This window comes from Leptonotus elevatus, chromosome 13 (assembly GCF_054856555.1).
Source record: "Leptonotus elevatus isolate MCC_2025b chromosome 13, RoL_Lele_1.0, whole genome shotgun sequence".
Classification (NCBI taxonomy): Eukaryota; Metazoa; Chordata; class Actinopteri; order Syngnathiformes; family Syngnathidae; genus Leptonotus; species Leptonotus elevatus.
In genome coordinates this window covers 7089883-7107151 of record NC_141251.1, presented here as the reverse complement: position 1 = coordinate 7107151, position 17269 = coordinate 7089883, and the positions used below count along the sequence as shown (strand labels likewise).

The 17269-nt window shown below is 40.3% G+C and overlaps 1 protein-coding gene across 5 annotated transcripts in view; it reads left to right on the top strand.

The window, feature by feature from the left end:
• The window catches only part of zswim8 (zinc finger, SWIM-type containing 8), a 28432-nt gene that overhangs the window by 1140 nt on the left and 10023 nt on the right, over nt 1-17269 (top strand). For 4 of the 5 annotated variants that reach the window (XM_086093331.1, XM_086093330.1, XM_086093329.1 and 1 more), the window contains exons 2-18: nt 83-236; nt 1100-1194; nt 3272-3444; nt 3666-3773; nt 4184-4265; nt 4424-4544; nt 5526-5727; nt 6973-7148; nt 7417-8644; nt 9489-9620; nt 10798-10977; nt 12115-12298; nt 13094-13192; nt 13904-14028; nt 15362-15614; nt 16370-16522; nt 16728-16950. In XM_086093331.1, the coding sequence (XP_085949457.1) occupies nt 83-236; nt 1100-1194; nt 3272-3444; nt 3666-3773; nt 4184-4265; nt 4424-4544; nt 5526-5727; nt 6973-7148; nt 7417-8644; nt 9489-9620; nt 10798-10977; nt 12115-12298; nt 13094-13192; nt 13904-14028; nt 15362-15614; nt 16370-16522; nt 16728-16950 (3688 nt within the window). The remainder of the gene's footprint in view (nt 1-82; nt 237-1099; nt 1195-3271; nt 3445-3665; nt 3774-4183; nt 4266-4423; nt 4545-5525; nt 5728-6972; nt 7149-7416; nt 8645-9488; nt 9621-10797; nt 10978-12114; nt 12299-13093; nt 13193-13903; nt 14029-15361; nt 15615-16369; nt 16523-16727; nt 16951-17269) is intronic. The other variant, XM_086093332.1, reaches the window with a different exon arrangement.

The window sequence follows — 17269 nt, the reverse complement described above, 5'->3', positions numbered from 1 at the left end:
TTTGATTGCTAAACTGTCGAATTGCCTATGGCAAGTAATGTGCTTCTCAGATGAATTTTCTAATGTTTCGTTATTTCTTTAGATGGTCAGGTAATTCCATTGGTGGAGTTGTCAGCCAAACAAGTAGCTTTTCACATCCCATTTGAGGTAGTGGAGAAGGTTTACCCGCCTGTACCAGAACAACTCCAGCTTCGAATTGCATACTGGAGCTTCCCTGAAAATGAGGAGGACATTAGGTGAGTCCATTTAGTGCAATTAAAAAGTAGCATGCTAAACCTAGCAGGAAGTCCACCATTTTTGATTAACTTCATATTTATCCTACAGAATTTATCTGATCGCCTTCAAACTTTTCATTTTAAGATGCTAAAGATGAAAATATATTGAAAGCTGATTTGAGTTTATTTTGGGAATTACACCCGATTTTTGGCCTTTTATAGAGGTCATCATTTAATGAATACTCGTGAAACTTTGCACAAGCATAAGGCCCGGCAATTACATTTATATTTCGAGGGTTCTTGTCCTATGTGCCAGTACCCCAACGTGGCCAGGGTTAGCGAGGGCCCTTTATAACTGCTTGCAGTTCTAGTTAGGGCCCAAGCAGCGGCAGTGGCCCTATTGTTTCTGTAAGAATTATTATTACTAGGGCCCGAACAGCGACTGCTCTATACATGGTTCTACAGTGCCCCACTAGTGTAGAAAAATAGAAAACAATCTTGGCACATTTGCCCGAGGGCTACGAAAATTGGGAGTTATGTGTAGCACCCCGAGATGCACCAAACAAAGTCAGTGGAAGCCATATCTTAAAATTTACAGGAAGTGAGCTATGAATATTTTGAAGTGCTCAACGGTGGAAGTGCCGTAGGATGGCACTATAGTCACAAGGGCACTGAAGACGGAAGAAGGCACCACGCCCCTCCAGCCCCCAACTGCTTCAATTGGAAATTTGAAGGAGCGGCGGCTACGATTTAGGAATGGCGAGGCGCCGCCTCTGAATGACTAGAACGGAAACGCTAAATTGGCTCCAGTTTAATTACCAACTAGATGCTGCTTTTTCCTGTATTATTATTATTATTTTTTCATCTGTCTACTTCCCCCGCAGGTTGTATTCATGCCTGGCAAACGGAAGTCCAGATGAGTTTCAACGTGGTGAGCAGCTACACCGGATCAGAGCTGTGAAAGACCCTCTGCAAATTGGTGAGTTTATTTGCCAGACTTAAACAACACTCACTCGCGATGCGGCTGAACCTGTGTGAACGCTTGTTCAGTGTGCTGCGTTCTCCAACCTTTTTTTCAGGAGTCCGCAATTTTCGAGCCAATCAGAATTCACTGAAGCTTTTACATGTTAACTACAGAATTACGGGAGAAATTGCGTATGAAGGCTGAGAGATGGAATACAAAATTGTGGAATTGATTGAAATTAAATCGAATGACGTGGAATGCTAATGAATGACATGAAATGTTGTACAATGACCTAACAGAAGTTGTAAAAAAAATAAATAGACGAGATAAACAATTTTTGGGATTTTTATTTAGCAATTATACTCTTCTTTTTTTTGCGGTAGCGATACGCCTAACAGTTTAAAGTTGGATGATTTGAATCAGTCCCCCCCAAAAAGTAAAAATAAGGGGTGAAAAAAAAATCGTATTTTGCTTTGGCGTATTCGTAGAGAATTGGAAGGATAAATCGAAAAGATTTCCAATGGACAAAGTCTACCAAAGTGTGTTCTGACCATTTTGAATACCGAATTTTCACGACTATAATGCGCACTTTAAAGTCTTAAATATTCTTAAAAATCGACGGTGCGCCTAATAGTGGGGTGCGCCTTGTGTGTGGACCGCGGTCCAAAATCTGACGAGCTGTGTAGAAGGATTTCCCGTCGATTTATACACGAAAGGCAAACCTAGCTGAGGACAGGCATGATGAGATTGCGAAGGAGTCAATTTGGCAGCCCCTCCTCTACCCCTGACCTCCCTCCCTCCCGCACTGGTGTTTCCTCTGTCTCTCCGTAACTTGTTGCGTTCTAATTTCTGCCGTGGCGCTAAAGCATGCATGTTCAGTACGGAGCCCCTCTGGTGCCAGGGTATGAAAAAACATTTTTGGGTGCTAATCTGTACCTACAGTTTAGCAATCTGTTCCCACAGTTTAGTCATCTGTACTCACAGTTTTGTAATCTGTACCCACAGTTTTGTAATCTGTAACCACAGTTTAGTAATCTGTACTCACAGTTTACTAACCTGTTCCCACATTTGAGTAATCTGTATCCAGAGTTTAGTTATCTGTACCCACGGTGTACTAATCTGTTCCCACAGTTTATTAATCTGTACCCACACTTTAGTAATCTGTTGACACAGTTTAGTAATATGATTCTCCATTTACAACATGCAGCTATCATTTGGGGGCAGTATCAACTGAACTGTGCGAGCCTCATGCTTAAATATTTTATGAAAAGCCTCACTTTTTCATCCATCGGTATTATGAAATTGTGAATATGGTTAAACATTGTTGTAAAACAAAAGAAATGGTTAAACCGGTAATCGGTCCATGCCTAATCAGTACCCACTTCCCCCTTGCTGCTAGTCGCCAGTAAATCACCGGGTGCATTCCTTCAGTTTTATTGATCCATCTGGCCAATTTAGAAACTTTTATTAACCTAACAAGTTTTCGGAATTTATGAAGAAGCCAGAGGTCCCAGATAAATTACACTCAAGCATGGGTAATCATGTTAACTAAGGAATACATGAGCAGAGCGTCAAACCTCTTTGAGCTTCTCTATTATGAGGCACGAGCTAATCTAATCCACTATCATGGTGCCTTTTTTTAATGGAAATTTTTCGTTTTGGCTATGATGAAAGTCGGCCTCTTGTTTTTGTTCTTTTGTGTGTGTGTTTTTCTTCTTCTTCAGTTTCCATCCCAATTGTGTCATACGCTAACACTAAATGTCCCTGGGGACGAGCATGACCCAACACCACTCTACCCTACCCCCACCCCGTAAGAAATTTTGGAGTGTTCATCCCAAGCACTCCACAGTGGAGGGAAAATACAAGCTGATAGGTTAAGTCACAGTTAAAAAGTCAGGGCTATTTGTACTCATCCGAATTCGCATGACGTAGAAAAAGCTTTAATATTAACGTTTTAAACTCCACAATGCACATTTAACGTAACTGTATTTTGTGCCTATTTTCATTTATAGAAGATTTTTGAAAACATGAATCCAGTTTAAATAGTACACAAGTGCAGATCTCTCTTTTGTTTTTGTCATTTTTTTGTCAGGTTTCCATCTAAGTGCTACTGTCGTGCCCAGTCAGTCTGGACCGTCTAAAGGCATCTACAATGTGGCAGTAATGTTCGATCGCTGCCGCATTACCTCCTGCAGTTGTACATGTGGTGCTGGGGCAAAATGGTGTGCCCATGTTGTGGCTCTCTGCCTCTTCAGGATCCACAATGTAAGAAATAAAAGCATGTTTAACATGAAATGCTTAAAGCGAAATATCAACGAGGCCGGAGAAAGAGTCTGTGCAAATAGTTTTAAATATTACTATAGTAAATACTTTTGACAGAGATGTGTCACTATCCACTTTTATTGTTGTTTATTAGGCTTTGCTACTCTGAATTCTGTTTTAATTCTAATGTTTTACAATTCTTGAGAGTTATGCTTTCTGTACAGGTTTCAGCTGTCTGTCTGAGGGCTCCGGTGTCCGAGTCTTTGTCTAGGCTTCAGAGGGATCAGCTCCAGAAATTTGCCCAGTATCTTATTAGTGAACTCCCTCAACAGGTACTTTTTTTTTTTTTTTGATGGGGTCCTCAATAGGATTGGGTATCGTTTGGGTTTTATCCGATACCGGTGCCTTCCCGGTACTTTTCAAACGGTACCAGTGCTTAACTCATTTCCAGTTTCATGTTCACTCCTAAAAACGTCTAAATCCGTTTTATTTTAAATAATACCATGCTCCCAAAGACGTATTTATACGTTTTATGTTTTTTTCTTTTTTTCTTCTTTTTTTTTTAATGCTAGAGCAGAGATGCAGCCATATGAAATGTGTTTTTTCTTGTGATTTTTCATGAAATGCTATTGCCGGGCCAACTAACTTCTCACTCTAAATATATACTCTATAAGAGTATATATAGGATTAGTCATTGTACTGAGCATGTGATATAATGCGTCAGATGGCTTTGTCTTTCCAGATTCTACCCACAGCTCAACGACTACTTGATGAGCTCTTATCCTCTCAATCTACAGCAATCAACACTTTGTGTGGAGCTCCAGGTAAAATAGCCCTAAACATTCCAAGATTTTCTACCTTGTATGCTTGCATCGCTGTGAAATGGGAATAAAATGGTGAAATATATCAAGTTTCTTTGAATAAATAATTACATAAAGACAATAAAAATTTTGTGTGCGTGTGTGTGTGTGTGTCTTTGAAGACCCCACAGCTGGACCTTCAGCTTCCGATCAGAGCACCTGGTATTTGGATGAGTCGACCCTCAGTGACAACATCAAAAGGACACTGCATAAGTTCTGTGGGCCTTCACCTGTTGTCTTCAGGTTGTATAATTCACACACAAATCTTTAAACACACTACCAGGGTGTCCTTTGCTGGTTAAAGTGTTATACTAGAATGTTTTTACTAGCGCACTCTAATTCGTTTTGAAAGAAAGTTCATTATTTGAACCTAATTATTGCTATTCTGTTTTAAGTATAATTCATTGAAAATACATTTTCCTTCATTCTATGAGGCACTGTGTTATTATGTATTGTGCTATAAAAATGCTATATGGTGTCGCCGAGTATTGCCATAACTCAGATGGCACAGATGCAGAAGTGATTGGTGAAAACAGCCAACCCACGTACTCCTCAGCAGTGTGCAACCGTAATTACAGTGGCATATATGTGAAAACTATGATGACCAAAATTTGGCTGGCTGAACCTGCGCAGACGTGCTAATCAGTGTGAAAATATGTGACCCGCTCCAGCAAAAATAAAAAAACATAACGTCTTGGGGAGCATGGTAATATTTAAAATAGAACATATTTATACGTTTTTGGGAGCAATTACCACCAGTCAAGACATACTTGTAAAATTAATGAAGCCGTCCTCTAAAAAATAATTATTTTATGTGAAATCATTTGTGTCACAATTACTAGCATTCCTTGATGTTAATACTTTGCACAACCCCGATTTGCCAACAAAACAGCAGCTAAGCTCCTATAATGTGTCACAAGATGGAAGAATACAGAAAGAGCGATTTTCGACCATTCCTTTTTGCTCAATCTCTTTTAAGTTATCACCTGGGCCCTCCAGAATTAAAACCCTTTTACTTGAGCATGTTTTTTGTTATGGCCAGTCTGTGACAAACACAGAAGTCCAATAGTAAAGCACCATCGGTTGTTGGAATCAGTCACACCCTTCCTTGTCTTACTGTCATTGACATCACAGTCATTCACCATATCCTCAATTTGATTGTGGGACTTCTTTACTCTGTTGTTAATTGCTTATGTGTGTGTGTGTGTGTGTGTGTGTTCACAGTGATGTCAATTCCATGTATCTCTCATCCACTGAGCCACCAGCTGCTGCTGAATGGGCCTGTCTGCTAAGGCCTTTAAGAGGCCGAGAGCCAGAGGGCATTTGGAACCTTCTTTCGATTGTGAGGGAGATGTTCAAAAGACGGGACAGCAATGCTGCACCACTCCTGGAGATACTCACTGAGCAGTGCTTGACATATGAACAGGTACATTTGTGAATTCTTTTGTTGTTGTCCATGTGTATGGGTTGCTTTGTTTTGGATTTTTTTTTGTGGGTAAATCAGCTTTCACTTTTCTACCTTAGGTACTCAAAGCATTTTAGCACTTTTCTCATTTTAACTACTGATCACGCAGCATCAGCATCAGCAGCAACTAGGGGTTCAGTATCATGCTCAAGGACTCTTCAACATGGTCTCATGGGTTGAGGATCGAACCCCAAACCTGTGGTTTAGAAGATGACCACTCTACCACTGAGCCATGCTCCCCCAATGCTCAAAGTGTGATTTTTCTTTTCCCCATTTTAATACATGGCGTCACTTCCGCAGAAGGCGGGAAATTCAAAACCGAATCCAGTCTGAAAACGATTGGTCAAAGGCTTGCACGAGTACCCATTGCGAACAGCTAAGGGTTACTAGAACAGGGGTGGCCACACTCTGTCCTCGAGGGTCGGAGTGCTGCAGGTTTTGGATCTTTCCCTTCCCCAACACAGCTGATTTATGATCAGCTCATCAGCAAGCTCTGCATAAGCTTGATAACGATCCTGTTGATTGGAATCAGCTTGTGTTGGAAGAAGGAAACCTCCAAAACCTGCAGGGCTTAAACAAAAATGAACTGGGTTCAAAACCGTTCATTAGCCCCAGGATGAACTTGAGACTAATTTTGACATATAGTCTCTGACAGATAGTAATTGGCATTGATGTGTGGGCTCTTTGAATTGAATGATTACAACGCTGTCGCGTTCACTTTTCTTTCACGATTGACATACACAACACTCCTTTTTTTTGGCCTCGGCGTTGGATTGTCAGTTTTCTGATTCATTGTATATTATTACTTTTCCTGCCAAAAACGCCAATTGACGTTAAGGGCACGCCCACCGAGTACTGCTAATAACGTCATTTGACGTCATCTATGTTTGTTTGTTTTCCTCAGTGGGCAGTGCAACATTTTGTGCAGTTCTGGTTTATGAATGGGGTGTGAAAAAAACCCACCCACTAACTATGGTCAATCATTTTTTACATGGGTCACGTTTTAAAGAATTCCTCCTCAATTTATCACATGTGCCAGCTATTGTACCCAAATTATAGTTTGTTTTACCTTTAATTATTTATTATGGCATTCTATATATTTATTTTTCCTTTTTCATAATTCTCAAGAGAGAAACAAATCTTCTTCTTTTTGGCAGTCTTGTTTCACGGCTTGCACTTATCTCTGATGCTTGTGTTTATTTTTAGATCATCAGCTGGTGGTATAGTGTTCGAACGTCTGCATCTCACAGCAGTGCCAGTGGACACACTGGACGGAGCAACAGTCAATCGGAGGTAGCAGCTCATGCCTGTGCCAGCATGTGTGATGAAATGGTGACACTGTGGAAGCTGGCAGTGCTAGACCCCACTATGAGCCCCTGCAGGTCAGATTATTACCCTAAATCTTTCAAATAGAGTTTTTGATTGATCCTCCTTGGTACGAGTCCACAGAAATGTTAGCATTGTGTTTTCCCATCTTTTTTTTTGTGTTTCGTCTCTTATCAGTTGAATAATATAGTGGCAAATTTGAAGAAGTCTGTAGATCACCACATCAAATATAAAACTTTCATGTAGTTTCCTTCCACCTATTCAAGATTAGGTCAATGTTAAACAGGATTGTGTTAAAAATGCATATTGTACCATCTCTTCTAGGCGTCTGGAACTGGCAAGTCACTTGAAACTCTGGCACCTTAAAGTTATAGAGATAGTGAAGCGTGGTCAACATCGCAAGTCCCTGGACAAGCTTTTCCAGGGCTTCAAACCTGCTGTGGAGTCATGTTATTTCAACTGGCAAAAGGCCTACCCTCTGGAAGGCATCACATACTGTAGTGCTGAAAAGAAGACAGCCACCTTCTGCTGGCCTAGGGGAATGCAGCAACAGAAAGCAGTAAGTGCTTCTGCACAATGTATCAGAGAAGCTCCTGACCCAGGAGGAGTATATTGTAAAGCAAGAGGAAGTGATCAGTCGTTTCAGGAAGAGGTTGTCGTGAGGCCGAAGGAGACGATGCTAACCAAAAAGAAGGCTTTTTCAGTGAACGGAGGTGGAGCTATGTTGGTTCGTCTGGGAGGGGGTCTCTCACTGTCTCTAGACGATGGAGGAGGGAAGTGCTTCTACAAAGGATCAGGTAGTGCCTGTGGGGGTAAGTTGAAACTAATGAAGAACTTTGAGAAGGGGGGGATTTTAGGAGGATGTAAAAATGTCAATTCCAAACGGAGAACCAGCAGTGAGGATAGCTCTCTGGAGCCAGACCTTGCTGAACTCAGCCTTGATGATGGGTATAGCTTGGCTTTGGGAGCTGAAGCAAGCAACACGTTTGAATTTATTCCCCCGGGACCGGACCCCAGTACACTGCTTCAAGAGTCATGTAATGATGCATGCGCTAGTATTAAGGACAAAATACTGGATTGTAAACATACTAGCCTCGCTGCGGATGACTGCCATGCTGTCAAGACTGTGCCACCGAACATACATTTCAAAGAGACAGACATGGCTGTAGTTGATGTTTTCAGTGGATTAGAGGATCACTCACAGCACGAGGTGGACTCAGAAGAGAGCAAAGACTTGAACTCTGTTAACAGTGATCAGCCATTATTAGACAGTTCATGCGAAAACTCATTTTCTACCAAGCCTGCTCAAGGACTTGGGCAGGAAACACATGCTGAGACAGAAGCAGGTAATAGAACACCTGCTCTGTGTGGAATTCCTCAACAAGATGTGGAAGCAGCAAATGGGCTATTTCTGTGTGAAGATGACTACCAGGTTTATTACCTGAGCCCTGCTTCAGAAGAGGGAGCAGACCGACAGCTGGTTGACAACCACCAAGACGAGCCCGACATATTTGCAGGGATCAAACCATTAGAGCAGGAGGGACGCATGGAGGTGAGTTGAGCAAAATTATTTACAAGCGAGACAATGACAAGTTTCTTAATATTTATCTGACATATATGGGTTGAAAATGATATCAAGATTGAACATGTTTTTTGTATACAATATGTGAAATATGGATGACAATGCATTTCCCCCATTAGTCAAATAGGTTACAAAGTAAACCTCTTTTTTTTAATTCCATGTGACTCTAGGGCAATTCATTCTCACGGAAGAGGATTAGGGCCAGTGAAGAGAGAAAAAAGTTGGCAGGATTCTGACTTTATTGTCAGAATTCTGACCTTGAAGTGAGAATTCTCACTTTAAAGTCAGAATTCCGACTTTCTGACTTCCATCCATCCATCCATTTTCTTAACCGCTTGTCCTCACAAGGGTCGCTGGAGCCTATCCCAGCTGGCTTCGGGCAGTAGGCGGGGTACACCCTGAACTGGTTGCCAGCCAATCGCACTTTCTGATAAAGTCAGAATTCAGAATTCTGAAAATAAAGTCAGAATTCAGAATTCTGAAAATAAAGTCAGAATTCAGAATTCTGAAAATAAAGTCAGAATTCAGAATTCTGAAAATAAAGTCAGAATTCAGAATTCTGAAAATAAAGTCAGAATTCAGAATTATGAAAATAAAGTCAGAATTCAGAATTATGAAAATAAAGTCACAATTCTGACTTTAAAGTGCGCACTATAAAAATTGTTTTTATCCCACATATAATGACAATAATAATTTAGAAATGATGGATGGTGCTGTGTTTCGAGTTACAGCATATTCATGGAACAAATTCAACTTGTATGTCAAAGTACCACTTTTTGTAGTAGGATGGCTCAAAATGATGTTGTTTCAATAGGTGTTGTTTGCATGTGCTGAGGCTCTACATGCTCATGGGTACAATAATGAAGCATGTCGACTGGCTGTGGATTTAGCAAATGAACTTCTGGCGAAACCTCCAGACCTAAAAGTGGAACAGCCACAGACAAAGGTAAGTTTAGGTAGTTTCACATCATATGTTTCAACTTATTTTGTCATTCTATTGATTAGTCTCAACTAGTTCCCCTGGCAAAAAATACTGGCCTAAGTACAATTGTGTTTATTTTTCTGTCTTAAGAATTTTGTACATGTGACCAGAATTATTTCTTCTTTTTTTCAAATTAGATGTCTGCCACTGTTTCTTTTACGCACTTCCTTTATTTAACATTGTAAGAGTTAAATTATGGGACTGCTGTGGAGCAAAAGCTTGCTAAGCAAAGCAGTCACATCTTATTCTCCTAGATACTTATTATCAGAGGCGTAGCTTCCCAAGGCAGGCAATTGCTTGTTGCCAGTTAGCCAACAGGGGCCCCCAGAGGGCACACCGATTTGACACAAACCAAAAAATTTTCTTCACATGATAAGTGCAGCAATGACAACTGACCATATCAAATTCCCTGAGCCAGGTAAGGTTTTTTTTTCTTAAAAAAGAGAGGGGGAAAAAACTATAATATGGTTGATTTTTATTTTTTGTAAATTATTATGAATAGTGAATTTTATTTAAAAAAAACATGTAGCAATACTTTATTTATTTATTTATTAATTAAACAAAAAATGACCTTGTATAGTAAGGCTTCTTTACAAATTTATTGGGTATTCTCTTGCAACTGTCGTGAAAGACAAAAAAAAGTAATCTAGTTTGAACTCGGCATTAAGGGTTCCCCTCGACCAGAAACATAACATGATTTGGGGGATTGTCCATTCCTTTCTTTGATGCGTATTTTCAGTAGAAATAGGTCATTAGTCTTTTTGTGTATCTCTGCTTGTTCTGTTTGTGTGGCAGTTTTTTTTTCATATCTTCATCAATGAGAAAACTACTAATCTATCGAGCCATTTTAATTCCAAATCAATCCCAACAAACTTCCCCACTGAAAATAAAAGTACTGAGTGGAATCCTGCTGAGTCAAGTTCTTCCACTTTTTAAGTGTGGGGAAATTAGATACTCGGCAACACTTGAGAAGCGTTAAGGGGCTTGTCTCGTAGCCATAGAATTTGACTATAGCCTGGTCAGGATTCTGGCACTCGCTTTCCACAGTCAAGTCACGGCCTATTGCAAAGATAGTACCACAAATTTGTGTGTGTTTGTATGTGTGTATTAAGTCCTCACATTTGCTTTTCCGTTCATTTAGGGTAAAAAGAATAAGGTGTCAACAGGCCGTCAGACACAGGTAGCCACCAACACGTTGTCAAAAGCAGCCTTCCTCATCACTGTCCTCAATGATCGACTGGAGCTCCATAATCTGGCCTTCAATACCGGCATGTTCTCCTTGGAACTCCAGAGACCACCAGCATCTACGAAAGCTTTAGAGGTTCATCCCTAAACCATTTTATTCAATCACTTCTCATTTTACAGTATGGATGGTCGTTTCAATTTGTGTTCATCAGACCTGTATAACTTTGAGCAGGAGAGTAGAGAAGAACGCGGTGGCATTCTGATGTTTTTTGTTTTTTGTTTTACACTGATACGAAGGGGTGGACATGAAAACAGGGCAACAGGCACAAGGGAAACACACAGGCAGTTGTGGTCCACACAACGTTTTTGTGGACAAAGGCACTTTCCATACAATTCAAAATGTAATAAATGTAAAATAATAATAATAAAAAAGACTGCTGTGGCTACGTATTTTGCAAATAAATATTTGCTGGTTTGGGTGGTCCAAACATGACATTTTGGATAAACATCAGGTCAGGCACACCAAAAAACAACAACATATCTTTGCAATACAATTGGAAAATCCAATGTGCCAGTACCCCAACGTGCAAGTACCGGTACCCCAAAGTAGCCCGGGCTGTGAGGGCCCTTTATAGCTGCTCACAGCTCTACTTATTATTATTATTATTATTATTCTCCTCCGCAAACGCAAATTTTTTTGAGACCCTTGACATGAACGAAAAACTTTGCACACCGTTTGGGCCTGGTGAAAAATTTTATATTATGAAGTTGTCATAACAACATGACTCTATTGGCAGGCACGTGTAGCAACCCCGAGACGCACAAAAAAGTCAGTGGAAGCCATTTCCTAAAATGTACTATTTTGGGATTATTTTTGCAAATTCACTGTAGTCTTACTTTCCACCCCTTTACCAACAGTTTTGATCCGATTGACTTCAAACTTGGCAGGTATCATCTCAAGACGTCGTTATACTATATGATGGGGGCACTACATTTACGCTTGACACAAAAATAGGGCCCAAGTGTCCAACAGAGGTTCTGGTGAACAACTGAATGTCACAATCTGAACCAAGATGACTTTGAGAAGGGGTTGTGTACTGCATGGTCGCCTTTTTGTCTTTTAACACTGACCATATAGATCATTGCTCTATCAGGGCATTACATTTGAAGAGAAACTAACTTGAGTGTTAACACTCAAGCTATTTGTTTCACACAATTATATGACAATGAGGCCTGAACGTAGAACATGACTGAGTCTCTGTGGATTAACCAGGTGAAGCTGGCTTACCAAGAGTCAGATATTGCGGCTCTGTTGAAGAAACTTCCTCTGGGTCTTGTGGAAATGTCGATCATCAGAGAGAGGGCTGAGCGGCTCAGAGATGGAAACTACTGTGGTTACAGACCTGTCCTTCCTCTCATGTTGGCCAGCTTTATTTTCGATGTCCTGTGTGCCCCAGGTAAGAACCAGGGTTAGGTTAGCATTTCCTCCTTGATTGTTAAATTCCTAATTGTAAAAAAAAAAATCCGTTGTCAAGTATTGAAGAGCATTCAGCCAGCTATAGTATTCTGCACCAAACTTATTTGCTCATTGTTTTTGTACAAAGTTTTATCATTAATAAAGGCCCGAGTAGTGACCATTGCAAGGTCCTTATTGTTTTTGTAGAAATTATTAATAGGGCCCCACCAGTGTCCGCTGTGAGGTCCCAAACGTTTTTTGTAGACATTACAACTACTCTTATTAGGGCCTGAGCAGCGACCTTACAACTACTATTACTAGGGCCCGAGCATCGACCGCTGCAAGGTCCCTATTGTATCTGTATACTTTATTAGGGCCCGAGCAGCGGGCCGCTGTGAGGTCCCTATTGTATCTGTAGAAATCATTATTATTATTAAGGCCCGAGCAGCGACCGCTACGAGGTCCCTATTGTATCTTTAGAAATTCTTCTTCTCCTTCCTATTCTTCTTTTTTTCTGAAAATAATAAATTTTTGGTGGGACCAAAACCTTGAAATCACATCTCAAGTGGAGCGGAAGCCAATGCAAGTTGGCTAATATCTGGGTAATGTAATCGAACTTTCTCATCCTTGTAAGAAGTCTCGCTGCAGCATTTTCTACCACAAGTTTAATACTAGACATAGGAAGACCAGTTATTATGTATATTAGCTACACCGTTAAATAACTGGGGCAGAAATTCTGAACAGCTCATGTGCAACATTTGTGTTCTTTTTTTTGTTTTATTTTTACTTTGTGCAGTTGTGTCTCCAACTGGCTCCAGCCCACCCAGCCGCAAGCACAGCAGTGAGATGCCAGGTGATGAAGAGCTTGGCTTTGGTGCAGCTGTTTCAGCATTAGGTAAATACGTACTTAAACATACTAAAGAAAAATATATACAACATTCTTTTTTTGCTCCCACTTTTTATGGACTCAAAAGGTCTAAAACTTTTTCTTCACACACAAAAGGCCATTTCTCGCTGATAATGTTCACAAATCTGTCTTAGTGAGAGTTTCTCCTTTGTCAAGCTAATCCACCCTACCTCATAGGTGTTGATCATTGCACATTGACGCCTTAGGTTGGCTACAATAAAAGACCTGAATTGAATCTGAATTGTGCAGTTTTGCTTTATTGTGGAGGTTTATTGTCTATTTGCCTCAAGCAGTGCATCTCCTTCACATAGAGTTGATCAGGTGGTTGTCACCCTAAAAAAAATCACCCTCAATCTAATTTCAAAAGTCTGCTCTGGCAATTACAATCGACGTCATTGATCAGATCCGCAAAATAAGACATTACTGCAAAAACAAGCGCGTTCACTCCAAAGTCGTTTTATGCTTATGTAAATGTGAGCCCAAAAGCGGATATGGAGAAGCTTTGCGGTGGGAGAAGAAAGTTCCGCCTTTACACCACTGACTTACATATGAACATTTTGTCATTTATTTTAAAGCTTTTAACACACCAGGCCCCAGGGGTGCCACTAATTTTGTACTCAGTTTTCATAAGCTTTTTTTTTTTTTTAATGTTTTGTGTTTCTCTTCTCCAGACTGAATAATATTTAATTGTGTATGCAGGAATGAAGACAACAGTAAGTGAAGCAGAGCATCCTCTGCTTTGTGAAGGAACAAGAAGGGTTAAGGGAGATCTTGCTCTGGCCCTCATGATCACATATAAAGATGACCAGAACAAGCTGAAAAAGGTAAGAACAGTCTGTACTGACGTCCTTCTGACATTTCTTGGGTTTCTTCTTTATACATTACATGCATATAATCCCTTTTGCAACTTCTATAACCTATATTAACTCATTTGCTTGTATAAAATATTTCTATTTTAAATGTTGCCATGGTCCCCAAAACATATTTATACATTTTTATCTTTTTTTATTTCATGCTTAAGCATACAGACGACTTTAATGCAGCCTCTGAACTGAAGAAAACGCTTAAAGCAATGGTAGTTATTACAAAAACGGCCAGCAGGTGGCAGCAGAGTATAAGAAATCAACCAGGGCCATTTTGCAAAAAGGCTCTTTGCCCCACTGTTTTAAACAGATTTGTGAATAATGATGAAACTTAGCTATAGTCTAATGCTAATTGCTGCAAAACGGAAACAGATACAACTTTATATATTTTTTCCTGATGAAAGAAGAGACTCTATTTGTTCTTTTGGTAGTATCCATGTTTTTATAGCAATAGATCACAGTATTTTGTGGGCCTTGCAAAATCTTTCAAAATCCAGTTAAAGCGAAGGGGATTGCTTCAGTGAAAATGGCTGGGAGTGAATGAGTTAAGCAGGGTTTTATTTGTATTCTTCGTATGCAGGGTGTCCGAATTAGACTTAATTTCATTTCATTCATTCACTTCAAACTAATCAGTTTCTTGTTCTTTCAGTGTTGACTGTCAATTGATTTTTTTTAAACAAAAGTCCACCAACAATTTCGCCTGTGCCCTGTGTACAAAGAACACTGTACTCGCTGTGTCAACCAATCCTGGCACATTTGACCTAGGGCTACGGAAATTGGCAGCACCCTGATACACACACAAAAAGTCATTGGAAACCATTTCAAATTTACAGGAAAAGAGCTATGAATTTGTGAATGTCCAATTTTGGTCCATTTTAGCACATTCACAGTGGTCATACCTTTCCCCCTTTTCCAACTTTTTTCATCCAATTTACTTCAAACTTGGCAGGTATCATCTCAAGACCTGGGACAAATGGGGGGGGGGGGGGGGTGACATCACAGTTGCTCAGGTCTCAGGTAACAACCAATTACAACTGAGCTTCAGAAAAAAGGTGAGCTGTGATTGGTCGTTGCCTGATCCCTGAGCAACTGTGATGTCATCTTCAGTCGACAGCAAGTGGCAAAATGGACGCCTCCTGAGATGGATAAAAATGGCCGGATTTTGCTTCATAACTCATATTCCACAAATGTAATACTAATCAGAATGTCATGTTTACACAATGTAAATAACACCTTTATTGTTTGTACTTGTGTTGATTCTCAAGATCGGCTCTCTTCTTTCATCCATCTACAGATACTTGATAAATTATTAGACAGAGAGAGCCAGACCCACAAACCTCAGACCCTAAGCTCCTTCTACTCTAGCAAGCCTGCGGCCGCCAGCCAACGCAGCCCGTCAAAGCATGGCCCCTCATCTTCGTCTGGAACCGCTCTGGTGGCTTCTCCGTCCAGCTCCTCATCTGCTGTGGCGTTGGCTTTTGAAGAAATGGATGAACAGAAATCAGTGCAGAACAGCACTGCTGCAGGACAGAGCACAAATAACTGTGGTAAGCATTGTGAGACAAAACCCATTATTAATAATTATTATTAAGACTTATTGATTATTGAATTATTGAGACTTTACAGCGACATTCTGAGACGAAGCTGACAGAGGGAGTCTGACGTCTGTATTTTCAGACAGCAAGTCCGAACAAGACCAGCCCACTTCCCACCTAAAATGAGCCATACCTGCTCTATTACTATTTGGATTTTATTTATTTTTTATGACTCAATACAGGAATCTTTTTAAATCTATGAATAAATATTTACACAACAGTCTTAAAATTATAATTCACTGACTGCGCACAGCAACATCTGCATGCGTTTTGGAGGAATATCAGCCTGCTTGACTGTCCGCGCTGCCCGCGGTGACCTGAGGGCACATCGACCACTTGTACAACATGAATTACAAACTAGAAAATATGTTCAACACATGTCTCCAAACGAGCTTTTTGTTTTTCATTTTTGAAATATGATTTCAATGCCGCACTCAAACAGAGCGCGCTCAGCCTCAACACAATATTTAATGGGACCTCGGAAAGAACTTTGCCGACACATTTATGACAAATTGCGATGAATTCCGACGGGTATTACGAGCAAATGCGCATGATGGCGAAACAATGGATTCGCAAGGAAATGTTCTTGCGACAACTACGAATAACTCCGAACACAAATGCGACCATCGCAACGATCGGCAACGCTCGCAACTCAGTGGGATAGGGGCTTAACATATATCCCTTTCTTTTCTTTTGCTTCCATGTAGTCGTCTCGGGAGGCAATCAAGGAGACTGTCAAAATGAGTCATCCACATTCAAGCTTGACAACACTGTACCGAGCCGTTTAGCGCTTGGGACACGCTGTGGATTTAGCCAACGCTGCTGGGGGTCTCCTGCCCGACAGAAGAAGAAACACACTGGTAACACTGACTGGCAATTGTTTCCATTTTTATTCACTTGGCATGTTGTGTATTTAAATACCATCATTCGCGCTTGGGTAATTGACACTCATCCACAAAAAAAGGCAAAATAAATAGTTTTATGTTATGCATTGTGTTTATTGGTGTAATAATAAATAATATACTGACTTTTCATCAGAAAGTAACATGAAATCTGTCTGTACAGGTATGGCAAGTATTGACAGCAGTGCTCCAGAGACAACATCAGACAGTTCTCCCACCCTCAGCCGGCGGCCATTACGAGGTGGCTGGGCAGCAACATCATGGGGTCGGGGTCAAGATAGTGACAGCATCAGTAGCTCATCTTCAGATTCGCTGGGATCCTCCTCCTCTAGTGGATCTCATCGGGCAGCGGGTGGCGCCAGGGCCAAGAGCACTGACACTAGCAGGTAACATTTCCTCAAATGCTTAGAAAAATGTAATACAAAGTAACTTAGGGCTGTTACAATATTCACAGTATCACAAAATGCCGCATTCATTTTCATCTCGTCTCAGTATAAAATTTGTCTTATTTTATAATTGTTTCTTGGCTCAGGGATTTCTTTTGCCAAATTACTGCTAACATTAACAACATATTCATTAAAATAATTAGCTATGTCTGAAATGTTATCAATAACAATATTTTTTATCTTTTATAAAATACTCTGGATAATTTATTTTTTAGAGCTATTTTTAATTACATGGTTTAGTATTTTCCATATTTCTTGT